Here is a 19464-nt window from a genome sequence, read left to right as displayed (position 1 = left end):
ACTATTATATACTATAGTATGACTTTTTCGTCACATTTTGGACAACATACTATAGTATGACTTTTTTGAGTGATTTTGGACGACATACTATATCATGACGTTTCTGAGAGATTTTGGACAACATACTATAGTATGACTTTTTTGAGTGAGTTTGGATAGCATAATATAGTATGACTTTTTTGAGTGTTTCTGGACGACATACTATAGTATAAATTTTTTGGGCGATTTTGGTTGGCATACTATAGTATGATGTTTTTGGGTGATTTTGGACAACAAAATAAAGTATGACTTTTCTGTCACATTTTGGACAACATACTATAGTATGACTTTTTTGTCATATTTTGGACGACATAGTATAGCAATAATAATAATAATACATTTTATTTGGAAGCGCCTCTCTAGATACTCGAGGACACTGTACAATACATAAATAAATAAAAACACTATATATACTATATACTATAGTATGACTTTTTTGTCACATTTTGGACGACATACTAACCTATGACTTTTTTGTTACATTTTGGACAACATACTAAAGTATGAAGTTTTTGTCACATTTTGGACGACGTATTAAAGTATGACTTCCTGGAGAAAGTGACAGAGATCATCAATAATATGTATATGATGTCTGAGTACTTTTTAGTGAGTGAGAATACAAATATTCCAGGCACTCATAGAAAGCACTGCAAACCACAACGGCAATACACTCAAACGCATTATTCCAAATTAACATAGGCAACAGGTAAAAGGATTACGCAATTTTGAGTTATGTTTTCATTCAACTGCACACAAAACACACGCTGATAAACTGATGAAGAAATGTGAACAAAGTGAATGAAGAATAGCACCACAAATTTTATTATGATCATACAGAAACACATTATTATTAAATATGTGATGTGGATCCTCATGTGTGAAATCTTTCAAAAACGAAAACCATAGAACTTAGTTACAGTATGGCACAATAAACAACAAGGAAACCATTTAGGAAAATGTCACTTTAAAATGTTCTTTTCATGCTTCAGATCTGGATCCTGACCATACAGTAACGTAGACCTACATTGTACATTACAAAACGCTGAACTGCAGGGTAAACAATTATTCAAAAATAGATCCTCAAGCTAGATCCATATCCAGATTACCACCAAGATACTTCTTCCTTGAGCCACCAACAAAAAATGTAATCAAAATCCTTTGTTATGCTACTCACAATCAGACAGACGGACAAACACCGGCAAAAACACAACCTCCTTGATGGAGGTAATGAAGGAACATTCAAATTAGAACTTCAATACTGTACTTATCATGTGTTGGTAGTTTCATTTTAATCAAGTATGACACTGGTTGTTCAGAGGGAGGTGTTTTCTATGACAGACTGAAGAGTCTGATGGTCTTCCTTGGCTTCTCCAGCTGGTGGCGCCGTCACACTGCTGGTCTGTTCTTCCAGGAAGTAGCAGCACATGGACCCAGTGCAGGCCTTTCCACAGGCGAGGCTGCAGGCTGGAGGAGGTAGGGAGAGTGCAGAACACTCGCTGCATGATACAAACTCCGGCTGTATGGTGCAGCAGCCCACGCCTATGCTCTGCAGCACCTTAGTGACCTCCAACATCAGATCGGCACACCTGGTCACATGTGAAACCATTCTGCATTGACAGAATTCTCAAAGCAGTACAAGATTTACAGTGATTTCTCCAGCTGTGAGCTGTGATGATGCACAGGATAAATAAAGGATATTGATGGTTTGATATGCTATGTAATTTGAGGTATAAGTTTTCTTAGTGACATCAGGTTTGTGTTTGTAACGGAAAATAACTCTTATTCCTTATATATCCTTATACTGGGTAATGCCCGCATTGAACTGATTTATTAATCTTTCTGTTCCTCAGACCCAAGGACATATTTATCCTTTCACAGGACGCCTTTTGTGTGCTACACAGATAAGTTCAAGTTAGACAACTGACTATAAAACTGTGTGTCTCTCTCTTTGCAAAGACTCAGAGTCAAGATGGACAACACAGAGAAACAGTGTTATACAAAGTAAGTAAATAGTGAAAATCATTCAATATCCAGTAATACTGATGGGTTTTCCAATACAACAATAACTTTATCAAATAACTGGATGTTAATATCAAGTCAATATCAATTAAGTCAATTAAGACTTGATTTTGTATTTAATAACTTTCAGTAAGTAATGTGTTCACGGCTTGTGCTTCTACTAACAAGAAGCCAAAGAAAGAATCATTACTGGTCTAAATAATTTGAAAATGTGTATGTGTGTGGCTGAGAGTTTATTTTTTTGTAAAATAAATGCAGTTCCAAAAAAAAACCCATGTTACATTTAAGTGCAGTAACAACATGGTAATAGTATGATAATTATTTTGTAATTGGGGGGTAATGCCATCTTATTTCTATGGCAATAACAAATAACAAATAATAAGCTTGGTAATGACAATAATAATAATGATGATGTAGTAATAATGAGATAATATTATGTATATTAACAAAGGAGAGTGAATTTCAGCTTTATAGTAATATCAATTTTGATTCACAAACATTTTCATGTGAGGGTATTACCCCAAGCTATTGCACAGGTATCACTTTAGAAATCACATGGTATTAGTGTAATCATATCTATTTATTACCATACTAACATTAGCATTATTATTATGCTTGTTATTGTCATTATTAATAATAACAATCATCATAACAATAACAATAATAATAATGATAATAAAAATAATACTACTACTACTAATAATAATAATAAGAGAGATAAGACAGTAGAACATAATACATAGATAATATTACCACCATATTACACATAATTGTAACAGCCAGGAGTGCAACAACAATGACCTTCAATTATACTCTTGATTCAACTATTCTCACATGATCTAAAAACACAATATAAAAATATAACCCCCGCTCACCTGTGTGCTGGAAAACAAGACTGACACTGTACATGGACAGTGGCCACCAGGAATGACGGAGTTAACTGCCAGAGGTGCAACTCATGCACAGCCCTCACTCCAGGGACTCTCGCAATCCTCTGTCCAAGGTCAGACACAGAGAGGTGTGGAGGTGCCGCCTGTAGCAGCAACAGTCCATATTTGTGCAACTGGAGGAGAAACATGTCAGGGAATGAAGTGAAAACAGTCGACTTAGGATAGATGCAGCTGCACATGGTGATTAAGTAGCTACAGCGAAGGAGTGCAGGAAAAAAATAAATGTGCAGTTAAGTATAAGCCAGGATTATTGGACAGAGGTAGTGAATAGATTGACAGATTTGTTGCTGTCTGACCCAACATCATTATATCTAATAACAACGTTGTTAGTGGTTAGTGGTTAGCACTGGTGTGTGTGGGTTTCCTCCAGGCTCTGTGGTTTTAGACACATTCGGTCAGGTTGGTCTATTGTGGCAAAGCTCTCAGTCAAAGTGGCTTTCCTTTCCTTTCCTTTCCTTTCTGTTCAATGGAATCAATACAGGTGCAATCTCCATAAAAAAAATACAATCTCTGGTGGAGTTGCAAACAAAGTGCACCACACTCACTCTCACTAAGAATGGCTGCCAAGTAGGGATTCAAAAACAAACAAAACACTAAACAAAAAGCTCATTATCTTGAGAATCTGTCCATTGCTTTATCTCACCATTTGTTTTTCTGAATGGAAACGTTGGGAAGTTTGTGCTGATTTGTAGGTGGAGCAAGACAGTGATATTACATCAAACTGGAGTTGCTAATCCCTTGCTGTCTCCAGCAGTAAGTTAAATCAATTTTGTGACTTTTTAGTGACTTTGGTGTTTGGAATCCTACTTTTAGAAGTGACACGAACATGTCACCAAATGAGGCAACAGTGGACCAGCAGCTAAAAACACACATTTTCCTGTGTGGACATTTAATCCAGGAGACAAAGTTTCCAGCTAAAAAAACCCACTGTGCAACATCAAGATAAAACAGCAAACATACAGATATGTATTAGGTGACCCTTTAGTTTTGTGGCTAAAATCATGGGATGGTCTCAGAGAGGAGGGGCCATTCAAGAGAGTAATTCACACAATCATACTTAAAAAAACAAAAAACAAATGTGAATCTTCCTTTCAAAAACACAAACAAAAATGTCCCACATTTCCAGATTTAGTGTATGCTGTAATTAAAATAAACAAAACTTTATCCAATAAATTCACACTCCTATTTGAAATTTGTTGGATCTAGATCATCTACAGAGGTAACACCTTATTTAAGTGTTCTCCATTGCATCTGAAACTTGGCAGGAGGTTTATCAGTCAGTCAAACTCAGTGGCACGACATGAACAGACCTGTGGTATCGTTATGATGATCAGTATAATCACAGCCAGCAGAGACAGACCAAGGTTCAGGTAAGTCAGGAGGCCACAGGCTGTGGAGCTGAGCAGACACTGCGGGCCGACCAGCAGCACCACTGTGCTGTTGGTCACAGCCAGAACTGAGGTGAAAAGGACCTCAAACGTCATGAGGAGCGACAGCAGCCAGACCGGCCACTGGCCACTGCGCTCGGGACTCTCGACTTGTAACGACTTGCAAACTGAGGTGATACTTGATTCTTTTTGACTGTCTGAAATTGCAGGAAACAGTAATTTTATGTAAGATTCATTTGAACAACAATAAGAGTGAATCAATGAAATATCGTCATTATGTTATGAAAGTGCGATTTTCTGACATTTTATAGATGAAACAACTCCACCAACTCCATACCAAGGTGTCCCATGCAGGTACTGTCCTCAGACATTTCTGTGTTTGAATGCAGGTGAATGTCTGGCCGCCACAGTTGTGGGGTCTGGGAGTCAGAGTCCATAATGCTGGTGGCTCCAGGGTTGTAAAGGACAAGAGCCCCGCTGTTGAGCGAGTCGTCCGCAGCAGATTGGACTCGGGTGACGTCACTGAGGACTCGCCCCGGCTCGGCCAGGCCTTTGGAGTCTCCTGTGGCCGTGACAGTGGGAATCAAACAGGGGAATTGAAAAACAAACACGTCTGATGTTCTTTACAGCTGAATATACACTTAGAAGCGACATCAAAGCAGCAGCGTGCTCACCGACTCACTAGCACCAGCTGTGTGAATCCGACGGTAAATACATCCCAGTCTTACATGACCAGCTAAAGCAGCATGTGATATTAACCGTATATGTGCGTAGCTTTAAATATAACAAATGTCTGTTACAGTCAAGAAATTTCACACTGGCTGGCTCATCTGAGGGTTAGTGTCTCTACCAGTGTTTTTCCACTACACAGTCCCGGCACGGCACGGCTTGTTAAATGTTGGAGATTAACACACGTTTACAGGATTTTCAAAGTCATTTTTTAAAAAAAAAGTTACACACTTACACACAAAAAAGTTACACACTGGAGCTTTAACATGGGCTTAAAGTTAAAAATGAGATGCCACACACACAGTGTGACAGACAGACTCTTTAAAGGACTTTCTGAAGGTAAATATTTGGTTTTAGGGTTAAAAATAGGTTCAGACAATGTTAAAGATTAGACTTGTAGTTGAGATTGTTTAGGGTATTGTTCAAGGCAATGCAATATTTTTTTGTGTAGAATAACACACATGCTGGTTGGTACAAGGTAAATGTAAGGTAGTTGCTGTAACGCTAAAGAATATTTCTGACTGCTTCGTAGTTTTCAATTAACATTGACTGTTAATATGATCACTTTTAAGTCACATTGGATAAAAGCATTTGTCCAACGACTTTATTGTAATGTAATGTAATGTAAGGCATTAATAAGAAAACTTTCAGCGTTGCCAGCATGTAAAATCTCTTTAGTTTCTCAATTTATTTACATGCCCTCAATTCTGCAGCTCAGGATTTGGATAAACCCTTAAATATACTCTGTCCCAAATAAACATATTTAGATTCATATTCCTTGCTTGAGTGGTCTCCCAGACGGTGTTTCCTGTTGGACGACAATAAAAGCACCCACAACCCAGAAACTGAAACGTTAGGTGCAATGATACCTTGAAGGTGAGATTTGGCTCCTGTTGGCTTGCTGGATCCAAACCTCTCCCCCTGCAGTTCACCCCAACAAAGCTTGAGCACCAGCATCTTGTAGAGCAAAGTGACCACTGTGACCAGAACAAGCAACACAGGATGCTGCACTGGCTCTGGCTCCATGGAAATGCTGATGAGGTTCAGTAGGTAGGATATACTCAGAGAAGAGAGGGTGAGGCTGGAAATGAATTCCCCCATTACCTGAATCCGGCCTTTGCTGTAGGAGACACCACAGCCAAGAGTTGGAGGAGAGACTGTGGGGGGGCAGAGTTGATGAGAGCTTAATGATGAGGCTCCTTCCTGGTTAAGTAGAGAATTGAGTGGTTCATTTAGGGTGGATGAGCCACAGGTGACTGGAGCAGTGTCGGTGCCAGGTAGACATTCGACAGGTGTTTCTGCAGGTTTTATAGAGGAGGGGGATGCAGGTGGAGATTCGGGGGATGCAGGTGGAGACTCGGGGGATTCCATAGAGGGAAGCACAGTTTGAAGGGAAATGCGCATGAGGATGAAGAGGGTGTGGAAACTATCCACCAGGATCATGGTGGACGAGCAGAGCTCACTGATCGCTATCTCGCACACCAGCAGCAGCATTGTAAATCCCAGCAGGCACCAGTGTAGCATCGTCATACCTGCAACTGAAAGCAGAGACATCGCTATGTGTGCATGCAGAGGTGGAAAGAGTGCTGAAATATTCTAAGTAAAAGTAACACTATTTACAAGTAAAAGTACTGGTCTAAAAAAAGAGCTCAAGTTCAAGTAAAATAGTAGCTTGTTAAAATGTACAAGTTTATCAGAGTCTTACATTTTCACTGAATGTGACGGGAGCCAAAGCCGATATAAACCTGCATGCATTGCAGAGTCATTTGACCCAGGAGTGAATGCAGATTAAACACATTCCCACTGGTGAAAAACCCATATCAAATGTGTTTTTGGGCCACTGGGAATATGGTATTAGAGTCTGTAAATATATTTGTTGAAATCCTCTTCACGTGATTACTATATTACTTGGTGATTACTATAGAAATAAGACAATCTCACCAAAAAAGATTACTTACTATATTGCTATATATACTATTATTCAAATGTCATAAATATGCAGAATGTGTTGGTTGCTGTTTGTAAATGATCAAAGTTGTCCCGTTTTCTCCACTTCATCGTTTCACAGCTGTAACATTATCAACACCATATCAATCAAACTGTAACTAGTAAGAATTTGTGTTGATGATTTGATTAATATTTTAATACCACCAGGTCAAATCTGTAGCTTTAATTGAGTTGAGATTTTTACCTGTAACAACTAATTTTCAGAATGTGTGTTTTTTTTCTACAATCTCGTTTAATCATGACCATCTGTCATTCCAGTCTGAGCTATTGTATCTACAACTTAATTCAGTTAACTTAAAGTTCATCAACAGCCACTAATTTAAAGTCAGAGTATGTGCATATATAGACAGTACAGTATATACAGTATATACAGCCAGTATATACTACCAATTCTTCCTCTACAACTAACATAGTCACGTATAAACCAGCAGGTTCATACAACACACAAACGATCACTGAAACAAGTGTAGAAAATCTTTCTTTCAGCGTGGGTATGAATTACCTCAGAGAAGTCAGTCGGCGACACTCTGCAAGGAGAGATGAGTCCGATCCTGGACGTGATGTGAAAATAATGTCACAGTGCTCTCCATCTCTCCCTCCACACTCTAATCATAGTCATGTGAGCTTGAGAGGGAGGTAACATCCTCCTCACTAGTCCCTGTTTGGATTCCTCTCTTCAGGCAAGTGTGGGAGAAAAAAAAGCCCTCAGTGGAGGATAATGCAGCCCACCCACCCTTTGTACAGTCTCTCTGATAATAGAGTAAATCTAATTAAATCTTTCTGAGGTAAATTAAAAGCTGTAGTGCATAACTTTTAAATATAAATCAATGTTTGTGACATTCAAGCCTTTGTAAAAGGAGCTCACACAATGCTGATTTAGCCTCTCTGTTAGCACTTTTCTAGCACGACTCTAGAGATAGAGTGAACATACAACATAAATAGAGTGAACATACTGTGGTTCCAATACAAATAATGTAACTGATGTGCTGTACACAGAGTTTATAGCTATTGCTAGTTAGCAATTCTTGTCTTCTTTTACATGAACAGTATAAACACATTCAAATGTAAACGCATATACATCACAACTACAAGCTAAACTACATTACACACAATAACAATTGTCAAATGATAAATATAAAATGTAAACAGTACAATAAAGTATGATAAAAACTTGCTAAAACGACACTTGCTAGTATGCTAAAACGCAACTTACGAGTCAAATAAACATAATATACCTAAAACAATGAATGGGTACAGACCTGTTTTTCTTTTAGCCAACACTTAACCTTTGTTGTAAACAGTTTTGATTCATAGAAAACATACATTAATCTCCAACACTTGGAGGAAGGAAATGTCTAAAATCTCAACAGGTGTGACAGGAGTTACACACCGCTGCTTTAAAGTAACATTTCGAAAAGGGTTTATTTCCATCAACAGTGACGCGAATAGGTCCATGAAATTATAATAATTCAAAGCTGTGATGCACCTTCACAGTGACACCATTAAATTGTAATAAAGACGTAGATAAAAATCACATCACAAGGCTCGAGAGCTTAAACTCCACCACTGAACTCCTTCAGGTCATACTGGAAGTATGTTAGATAGCTTAAAAATCCATCACATTGTTAACAACGCTCATTCTGACTGGTTAGTCATGCCAAAAGATAGATAAAGAAGATCCATATCGCTAAAACTTAGTGACACAAGTTTATCATTTGTATTCACTGGCACTGTCCAGTTCTCTGTGTCCCTCACATGAATGGTCATGAGTCCCATGAGTGCCAGTGTGCACAGGTTTCTTGTGGTCCACTGGACTGTGAATCAACAGGCCAAATCTGGGCTGACACTACGGATAAATTCCTACTGTTCCAGCACATTCCTGAGGCACGGCTAAGCCCAAGGAAACACCCGGCGAGGAAGCAATTGATCTCTCACTACTGTCCTCACCCTGCAACCTGGCTGTACCCTTAGCAGTGCACAGCACGTCTCTTAACAGTAATGTTAGGCAGATCAAGCAACACAGTTGAATATCTAAGACAGCGAGCTGTGGAGAGATGTGTCTCTTTCTGCCAAGAAGTGTTAAATCACCATAGCCTACAATGTCACATGAGGCCAGCACAGCCTTTTCAGCTGCTGCTACTGCTTTGAGACACCTAGGAAGAGCAGATGCAACAGGGTCAAGTTGAGCAGAGAAATAAGCTACAGGTTTATATGGAGTTTTACCTCCATGGTCCTGTAGGAGGAAAGATGTCATGCAACCATCTTTAACATCCACAGTCTGAGTAAATGGTCTGGCTGGATCGGGCAGCCCAAGGGTGGGAGAAATCTGAAGAGCCCATCTCATATTAAGAAACGCTTCCTCAGGGTGTCAGGTTAATCTGGCATGCGCATTCATCTTAACAACAGTTGTGAGATCTCATAATGGTTTGTCAATCACTGCATACTTTAGGAATAACAGTGCTGCAATATGAACTCATTCCCAAAAAGGACATCATTTCTTTCTTTCTTTGTGGTTTTGGAATTGTCTGAATTGCTTCAATGCACTTTGGGGACAACATTTTACCTTGTGCAGAGATCATGTGACCTAAACATGTGACTTGAGGCTGACAAAACTGGAGTTTAGACAGACTGGCTAGCCAGGTGTTTAAACAGTCCCTCATTTTCCTTTCACCCCAATTGGTCTGCACATCTTTGAGTCTGGTTCCATCAGGGAGTTTTTTTTTTTTTTCAAATAAATGTAATTGAATTGCATCGAAAGACATTCTAGTCTACGAGGAGTTCATCTTTGGAAACAACAGAGCTGACTTGAGCTTGTCCATTTTGTTTCCCTGCTGAATACAGGAGTGTTCATTTTCTTCCCACTGTCAGCTGAGGAAAAGAAAATGACTTCTGTGGAACAAACAAAAACACTCCCTCTCTTCTGCAATTCACCCTGAGGTGCACAGTCACATGTTTCATCCCAGTGTAGACTGAGGCCTCGTTTCTCTGACCATATGATGAGTTATGAACAAACAAAACAGGGGCCAAAGGACATTAGGAAATGTTTTATTTCAACCAGCATCACTACAGTAAATCCAGGAACCTGCAGTGCTTAACATGGATTGTTTCACAAAGTGTCACAACGTTTCTATGTCAGGACAGAGAATCCACACTGAACAGAAAGAGAGGGAATGACAAAAAACAGAAGAAAAACTTGCTGTATGGCAGCTGTGAGTGTGGAACGCTCAGCTTTCATGACAATGAAACGATTCAACTCAGTGTCCAGAGACATGCTTTTCCTCTTGTAGGTTTTGTGTAAGCTTGAAACAGACAGCAGTACAACACAACAGTTTAACTGGATTTTCACAAATCGCAATTACTTTGGCAAGAGAAACTGAAAACAGAAACAAGTGGACAAGGTGAGAAAGCCTAGTGTTTTAAGGCCACATGACCACGTATGGAAGAGCACAGTCGAGACAATTCAAAAAATATTCGAGATGAATGATATTTTGTTTACACTTTTAACTACGCACACATCTCTGATGTACAGATACGACAGACACATTTCAAGTTTGCTTCCATGACCTGCCATTCTTAGAATTGCACCTTCAGTAGTGAAATTGGAACTGTTTTTTCTCCACATTAGGATGTGCTCTTCTCACCTCAGTTACATTTAGCGTTGTGTTGATTTGGGTTAAAAAAATAAATAAATAGAGCACTGGTATAGAAAGGGACAGGGGAAGAGACTTTCGGGGGTTAAGTGCTTGACTTATGTTGCAACCTCCACTGGCTTCCTTCACTAGACAAGAACTTTGCCATCACTGGGGCAGCAGTTGTTTTTTAATACCAACGATAGTTAATTAATTAATTAATTGGCAAAACAGGTATTGAAGATTTGACCTTGAGAATAATGGAAAGGATTTCCACAGAAAGGTATTGCTTTGTTTTTAGGGGACTGAACAGCTGTATAGACAAATGCTATTTCGATAAAAAAAAACACCCTCACATTTTAGGCACATTTCACTTCCATTAAATGTCAAGATGTTACTCAAAGTCACTATTTCAGTCTCCTGTTACTGCGCGCCCTTGAGCAAGGAGACAAGAATCCTGTGTCACCAGCAGCATCTCATTTCTAAAATGTTTTTTGGACCCACCATATCTCTGTGAAGGTTCAAGTTCAAGTGGACGTGCTTCAGTTTAACGTCTCATCCAAGAGGCTTCTTCACTTTTAATTAACTGGTGGAAAAATCCATAGAGAGTTGTTATGAGAAACATTGAGGTGGTTCCCCTAATGACCCGGTTTTAGATTGCTAATTTCACCTCTAATACAGTGTGAGCGAGGGTTGTTAGGGTCACCTGAGAGACACAGTGTGGTGTGAGCGTTGAGTTCACCTTTGTTGTTCAGTGTGTGTGTGTTGATCCCTTTAGGACAGACAGCATTGTCCGTGGTGCCCGTGGTTGGCGTCGAGAACACGGCACAGCACACACAAGAGCCAGCTCATCTGGACATCACTCAGCTGTCCACTTTACATCTGAAGGACAAATAACACTCTTTGTGATGATGAGAATGGATGCATTCTGGCCAGGGAAGACACAAGGTTAAAAAAGAGGAGTGAGAGAAACCATCTACTGTATGTTAACATACATGTTGTTTTCTTTCTCTTTTCAGTGTTAATCAGTCAATGTTTGGAAAATAGGTTTCAGAACCTCTATTTACACTGAGAAATAATGTTTGGCCCACGTGAGGCGTCTTTACTTGCTTTGTTTTCAGACTCAGACTCGAGTGATATATATTTGACTTGGATTTATGAAGGAGGGGCTAGATCGTGACACTGACTCGAGCAACTTTAGTGCCAGTATAGAAATGTATTGTATTTCTGAAAGAAATGTGGATGGGATCGTCTCCTTCACGTACACTAGTTCAGCAGGAGAACACATTTGAACTGAACCACCTTTGTTTCCCAAAATGCAAACCAACATTTCACACATTCACGCGAGCATTCATCTGCAAAGCTCTGACGAACCAAACTGAGTGATTTAATAGAATCATTCAGTCATAACCATTAGTCATTACATGCATTTATTTGAGAGGAACAGATTTCGCCATACATATCTTTGTGATTACCAGCACATTTCAATTAAGTTAACAAATTATTAAAATTTCTAAAAATTAAAGCATTACAAACAGTGGGGGCAAACTCTTTGTTGGGTGGAGAAGAGCAGGAGGGTTGAAAAATGCTCCTTTTAAGAAAAAAGAAAAAAACACACCTGCTTGTGTCTTTCTCAAGAAGAAAAACTATTCTCTCCATAAAGTTAATATTTCACGTAATCTTTGGGAAATTCAGGAAAACGATCTGATGAAAAATGTATGTGATGCATGTGATATCCTTTTTTCTGGCTCCACTGTGGGAGGGAAAAAACAGCAAGCCACAGTGCCCCCTTGTGGCAACAGGTTCACCAAGCAGTGTAGCGTTAAAGCAAAGGGGATTTTTGAGTACGTCTGCTGTATTTACTTTCTGAACTGCACCCGGACTGAAATAGTCAAACATTCGTATTACCTTCCCTCCCAACACAGATTGCCCCTACCCACCAAAAAAAGTAAATATATGATCTAGTTTTGAGTCTGAAATATACATCAAAAAAGAAGGGTGGCCTTTAAAAGCAACACCTAAACGGAGGAGATAAAATGAAGAGGGTGTGAAGAAGACATGGGGGAAATAATCAGAAAAGGCTCAATTATCTATAAAATAAATAGAAAAAAAAGGATTTGTCAAAGCAGCCTGTTGGTAAAAAAACAGAATAGATGAAGAGTGGTGAGTTTAAAGGCAACATGAATGTGAGCTGGAGCTGAGAAAGCAAAAAGTACTAATGCAAAACTACTGAGGGAGAGAAGGAAAGATGAGGGGAAATGACGGAGAACAGAGAAAAAAAAAAAACGTGTCTAAAGTTCCAGAGAATCAAGATCTTTTTTTTTGTTACTGTAAATAACCAAAAGCATACAGCATTGCTTTCCAGCATTCACAGAAGTTCTGAAGTTTCTCAGCTTTATGACTTTCAAAATGCAGTTTAGTCTTAAGCAGGCTGGAGACGAGTTCAGCTCCTCCACGTCCGATCTGAGCAGACTGAGAGGAGGAGGAGGAGGGGGGGACACTGATTCCTGAGGGGCCAGAGTGAGCAGAGGACAAGAAAACATGACCAGAGGAAAGTCAAGACGGTCCCTTGGTTGTTTTTTAAGGACACAGACCAAAAAAACGTTGACATTTAGACACTGTAACATCCTCAGCTTCCGTGAATATAAAAGCCTTTGATACAGATATACTCCGGGGCGAGTGTTTAAAGCCAGCAGGTCGCCTCAGCAGGGTCTCTTAGCATCATCCTTTTGTCTGTGTGTGTATGTGTTATGAAAAGAGAGAGAGAGAGAGAGAGAGAGAGACAGACAGAGAGAGAGACTGTGTGTGTGTGTGTGAATATGGACTGTGAGAAAGGTGTGTGTTCTGTCTTTGGTTAGTGTTTTCTCCTCCCTCCTTTGTCCCTCCATCTTGCTGCTCTCTCACTCACAGGCAGTTGTTGTGTGTAAAGATTGCAGATTGACAAAATGTAGTGATATCAGGGTGATTATTTCCCCCATCCTCCTCTCTCACACTCAGTGTACACGTGTATATGTGTAGTGCGTGCGTGTGTGTGTGTGTGTATAAAGGATGTCCAGGCTAAACAGTTGGGTCTTGTCCTTTGAGTCTTTCCCATTAGTTGCTTGTATGTGTGTGTAAGGAGCTTTGACTTTAACGTCAGCTCTTCCATCTTTTATAGAAAGGTTACGTTGGTGGTGAAGTCAAAGAGTTGACAAAAACATTGTAGGGCGGTCATGTCGTCGAACCAGACAAACTATCTCAATGTGGTTTTCTCCCGTCCTCGTGAACCTTGTGGAAGTAGAAGAGAAGGTATGATTTAGTGTTTAGAGTAGAAAACATTTCCAAAACCCAAGGTCAAGATCACATCTAATTGCCCACAATCAATAACCCACATATCATTCTAATTGTTACACTTTTTTTGAGGCAAAAACATATAAAAAATAATAACTGTGGATGTGCATTCAGGTGGCACGCATGCTCCCGAGTCTGTGTAGTTGAATCACTGATTGAAAGTGTTCAAAATAATAGCAGTGTGGCGTTGAGGTAACTCATTCTGTGAAAAGACAGGGTGGTCAATCGGGTGGCATGTGTGAAGCTAATCTATCAGCAAGAAGCCCCCGCAACGACCCTCTGCTAAAAAAAAGATGTGCTGCATCGACTGGCCTAAAGAGAAATGGAGAAACATTTTGTGGACTGATGCTCTTTTTGGGTCCAAGGGCTGCAGATAGTTTGTCAGAGCACCCCCAAACACCGAATTCAAGCCGCAGTTCACTCTGAAGACAATGAAGCATGGTGGCCCATTAAAAGTGATAACTTTATTTTATGTATCTATTATTTGGATTAATATTCTACTTAATGGGACTATTATATAAGTATTTGTTGGTATTTTGTGACATGTACCTACAACCTTGATTTGAATTAGACAGTTTTGTACCTGATGTGTTTTGATGAATATTCAAAAATACAGTTTAGTAGAGAAATGGTGAAAGTGCATCTCTGCTCATTTTCATGGTCAATGGTGTGGGTGCGCTTTCATGTTTTGGAGAATTGTGTATGACTAACTATCTAACCATTTTGTGGATGAATTCGATAGTGCTATCATGCAGACAAATGTTTTTACCTCTTGAGTTCATGGTGCATCTCTTCCTGTGTCCAAACTGGCTTCTAGCAGCAGCTCCTCCAGGTCCTGTCCACAGCTGACACTGACTACAGGTGTAACACAAAACATGCATCATCAAACAGGCATTTCTCACACAAAACCTAGTGATCTTTAAAAACAAGAAAAGGTCAGTGAATGAAGGGCTCACCGTGCTCCATCACACAGCTGCCAGGCTTAGCGTTTTCAGTGTCCAGCAGATGGAGGGAGAACTCAGATTTCAGGCCATTGGGTAGAGCTGAACTGACTAACTCTCCCTCCAGAGCGTCAGTGAAACACTCGACCTCGTCAGCCGAGCTCTCATCAGGCGAGTCCTCCACTTCCACTAGGGAGACGGCCCCAGTTGTGGTGGATTTGGGACTCTCTGAAGAGTTTGACTCCTGTGGTCCATGATTCGCCTCAACTGGAAGAAGAGACTCTTGGTTTGGTTGGCTTTTGTCTTTCTGTGCTGTAGAAGTGGGAGGCTTGATTTCTGATAAGATGAGCAGCACCTCCTGTTCCTCTTGGTGTGGAAGTGCCTCCTCTTTGTCTTCTTCTGCTGGTTGGCATGGGGACTGGGTCTCCTCTGATGCAGGTGTGAGCTCATTCTGTAGATGTTTGAGTGTAGTTGTTAACTGTTGTGCGTCTGTCGCAGGGATTGTGGCCTGGCTTTGACTCAGCTCCTCTAACCTTTCACAATCTTCCTCTATGCTACAAGGGGGCATTACACCTCTGTCATCTTTTGATGGACCTTGCTTGTTCTCTGCTCCTTCCTTTTCTCCTTCCACAGAGGTGGACTGAAGGTTTTCTGTGCTCTGTCTTACCTCCTCAGTGAGCTGAGATGTTCCAGCCTGTTCTGGTGAGGATTCTGAAGGCAGGGCCGATGCTTGTATATTTGGCTGTGAGGTACTTGCTGCAACATCCTCAGTGTGTTGACGTGTAGACAGTTGCTCTAGTGTGTTGGTGTGTGTAGTATCCAGTGTAGACTTGGAGTGTGCTACAACACTCTGCTCTGTCAGTTTACAGTCTGCTGGTGGCGCAGTTGAGCTCTCTTCCTGTGTCTGCTGCGTCATGTGCTGTGTGTCCGCATTAGCAGGCTTCTCTTTATTTTGGGGGGAGGCTGTAGGTGCATGTTTCCGGGGCTGCAGCAGCTGAAGCTTCTGCTGCTGCTCGGGGGGGCTTTCCACTCGGGTCACCATGAAGATCTTATGACCCCTCCCCGGGCTTGAGACTGATATACAGCGACCAGGAGACGGAGGAGTGCCAGGAGGCGCTGTGGATTCTGTGACAGTGATGCTGGAAATGACACTCGGCCCTACAGTAGGTGAGGCAGATGGTGGAGAAGAAGTATTTGAGGCACTGAGGGCTGGCTGTGAAGACCCCGTCTGGGCTTGAAGAGCAGTCTGGTTTGAGGAAGTGGAGGAGGACTTTGTTATCACCTCCTCTTCCTCCTCATCATCAGTGTCTGAGTCTGACTCCACCTTTGTCTCAGAGGTTGCTTCTGTCTGACTGTCTTTCTGTTCATCGTCTCCTGTTGTTTCAATCACTTCTTCTTCTTTTTTCTCCTCTTTCTCATCACTCTCCTTTGGTGCCGGATTTTCCTCCTCCTCTATTTCTCTGGTTCCATCTTCTGTGGCGATTTCAGCCATGGAAGCCGACTGTCTCATCTTCTGCTCAGTTTCCTCCTTCTCTTTAGCCAGAATGAAGTTTCTCTTGCAGCCATTCTGGATTTCAGCCAGCAGATCACGCTGTGTCTCAATGAAGCTCTTTACCTGAGAGACCAAAAAATATATAACAACAACATCAACAAAAGAATATTAGATTAAACACAACTAAATCAAAGAAAATCCTACAGGCTATTTGAGTGAGAGCATTCCAGGAATATTTACTAGACTTTGGTTGCATCTGCATCAATAATTTAATAAAGAAAATCTGTAAGACCAAAAACAACCTTTCCTGTCAGCAGCAAGAATTTAAAAAGTGAAATAATTTCCTAAAGGTGTTGATGCTCTAGTCTAATGAATATTTGCAGCAGCATGACAGCGAGGGTGGCATCAGCTCAAAATAACCTACAGTGCCCACGTTCATCAAAGTGATTGAGTTAATCCCCAGAGCATCAGTGTGACTCACTGTGTTGTTCTTAATCATTTTGATAGACCAGAGCTCTGGCACAGGGGAATGAGATGCTGTATGTTAGGCCACAGACACACAATCCCTCTGGGTCTTCCACCTCTACTACACTTTAGCTTTTATCTTTAACTATGTTTTTATGTTTACATATTTATTTGTGAAAAAATAAATAAGATGTTTTCATACATCAACACTGGAATATTGTCCACACAATCAGGTCATTCACAGAGTTTGTACTTCACATATGATGAATGCTGTGGGAAACTGTCTAAGTGGGACACATTCACAACAGCAGGAGGATCTCTAAAGGATCCAGGCACAGGTGGGACATATGACTTTGGCCTGCAGGTGGCAGACACAAGCCCATCTGTTCTCTGTACAGTTTCTTGAGTTTCTCCTCATGTGTTCTCACATTAGTTCACTTGGAGATCGTCCAGAGGTTAGATTATGAAGGTGGCAGGGAAATCTCTTGAGAACATCTGTGGACATTTGCTTTCACAATTACAGTCCTTTCTGACGATCTCTGGAGACTCTGGATTTCAGAACGTGTCTGAAAGCAGCTATAAAACAGTACTTGGCGGTAGGATTGCTTTGATTTTTGAATTGGACCCTTTCATGGGATTTGTTGATGTTATCAAAAATCAGTCATTATTATTTCTGATTTCTGAAGGCAAACGTTCCACATCTACACTGAAAAATATTTTGGATTTTTTGAATTTCCCCTTGAGGAGACAATCCGAGTTGACCTTAGACTGCATATGTGTAGCCAGGATTGATCACACAGATTCTGAGTTCTGACAAATATATGTGAGCATGTCCAACCAGTGGAGGATCAACAGAAAGGCACATGTTTAGTCTATATCACGCTCTTTACCTCCTCTCCCTCGTCTTATCTCTATACTCACAGCTTCTTTCTTGGGCTCCCGGTCGAGATCGAGACGCAGCAAAGAGTTGTTGACTTTCAGGGCGAGAGATAAGGCCATCAGTCCACCAGTCTTGATTTCATTCTCTCGTAGGTCCAAGCGCAGCAGTCTCGGGCTCTCTGCAATGAATTCAGCCACAGCCACCGCTCCTGTAGCACAAACAGCAGAAAGAAATGGGAGTCAGTCAGAGTCTGTGAACAAAAACTAAACCAGAAGAGCCCAGGCTGAAGTTCTCACCTTCACAAGAGAGTTTGGTGGAGGCAAGGCCGAGTCTGAGCACAGAGCGGTTGGCAATCAGTCCATCTTTCAGCTTATGGACGCCTTCATTACCCACTGAGTTATGACCAAGGTTCAGGGTCTCCAGACTCTGAGTGCATGGCTGAGGAAAACAACACATGACGATGAAAAGCTTAGAAAATGTAAAAGTAGATGAGTGTATGATAATTGGATTATCTACAGTATAACTGACAACGACCTGAGCCGACACTGTTTTAATGCTCTCACTGCTCTCTGTCACTTTTACATTCACACGAACAAATAAGATGTTTATTTATTTGTACTGAAAAAGAAATATGACTCAACTATTGTTAAAAGGATCCTGAGCTTACGTGTATGAACAAGACCCTACCTACAGCTACAACGTTTGTACAACGTTTGCTGGCAGAGATGAGGCAAACGGTTGGATGAAAACTAATCATTATTGCAGCTACTCTCACTCAAGGCAGTCAAATTGGTTAGTCAAATTATCCATGTGACAAACCAAAGTCTTCAGCAGGGGCTAGATGGTGCATGTTGGCTGTGACAGTAGACACAGACAGTAGGCTGTGGTTCAGCTGCTGAACATGAACAGATGCAATATAAGGAGAAAGGAGGAATACTGCAGGTACTATGATGATCACATCTCTGAAATTAAGCCTGCCAGAGCTGCCTCCCTGCACACACACTCAGAACCAACCTTGTTTTTCTCTATGTGTGTGTGTGTGTGTGTGTGTGTGTGTGTGTACCAGTGCAGCAGCGAGGTAACCCATGCCGTTGTGTGTGAGCTGGTTGTTCCATAGCACCAAAGTGACGAGGCCTTTCCTCTGCTCTTTGAGTCCTTCACATACGTAGGCCAGACCTGCAACGACAAACACAGACACCATGACTATATTACATTTAAAACATCACAATTCAAACAAAATATCATGTGAACACAAATAATCAATGTCTTATATAAAGGGAAGCGTGTGTTTAAGCAACAACTTATTTGTCCTCTTGTAATTTTTCTCTTTCATTTTCTGTTATGGAAAGTATTGAGCTGTCTGAGCAGTCAGTAGGGACATATTATTTAATTATGATTTTATTAATTCAACTACAAATAGACAACAAGTTCAGTTTTTGTCATTGGTCACATAATAATAATTTTCTCAATTTCACTGAATCACATTATTAGGAAACAATACAACTACTCCAATCCCATCCCATCATTCTAATACTACTACAGCAGTAATTTAAAAAAAAAAAAAATCTACATTTGCATTTATGAAAGTCCTAACT

At 40.6% G+C, this 19464-nt stretch overlaps 2 protein-coding genes across 2 annotated transcripts in view; both read right to left on the bottom strand.

Moving 5' to 3' along the window:
* Positions 1–838: 838 nt before the first annotated feature.
* Positions 839–7695, bottom strand: LOC122773136 (zinc transporter 1). The gene is made up of 6 exons (XM_044031545.1): positions 7635–7695; positions 5995–6663; positions 4734–4958; positions 4319–4593; positions 2934–3121; positions 839–1625 (listed from the first exon to the last, which is right to left on the bottom strand). The coding sequence occupies exons 2-6, from the start codon at positions 6653–6655 to the stop codon at positions 1352–1354; spliced, it is 1623 nt and encodes a 540-aa protein (XP_043887480.1). The 5' UTR covers positions 6656–6663; positions 7635–7695; the 3' UTR covers positions 839–1351.
* A 5653-nt stretch (positions 7696–13348) lies between these two features.
* Positions 13349–19464, bottom strand: part of ppp1r37 (protein phosphatase 1, regulatory subunit 37) — a 32669-nt gene continuing 26553 nt past the window's right edge. The window contains exons 8-13 of the mRNA XM_044031975.1: positions 18933–19045; positions 18166–18307; positions 17911–18077; positions 15048–16647; positions 14861–14946; positions 13349–14028 (exon numbers count right to left, since the gene is read on the bottom strand). Coding sequence (XP_043887910.1) covers positions 14870–14946; positions 15048–16647; positions 17911–18077; positions 18166–18307; positions 18933–19045 — 2099 coding nt within the window. The 3' untranslated portion in view covers positions 13349–14028; positions 14861–14869. The remainder of the gene's footprint in view (positions 14029–14860; positions 14947–15047; positions 16648–17910; positions 18078–18165; positions 18308–18932; positions 19046–19464) is intronic.

The sequence above is a fragment of the Solea senegalensis genome, linkage group LG8 (genome assembly GCF_019176455.1).
Source record: "Solea senegalensis isolate Sse05_10M linkage group LG8, IFAPA_SoseM_1, whole genome shotgun sequence".
Taxonomy (NCBI): Eukaryota; Metazoa; Chordata; class Actinopteri; order Pleuronectiformes; family Soleidae; genus Solea; species Solea senegalensis.
This window is presented reverse-complemented; position numbering and strand designations above follow the sequence as displayed.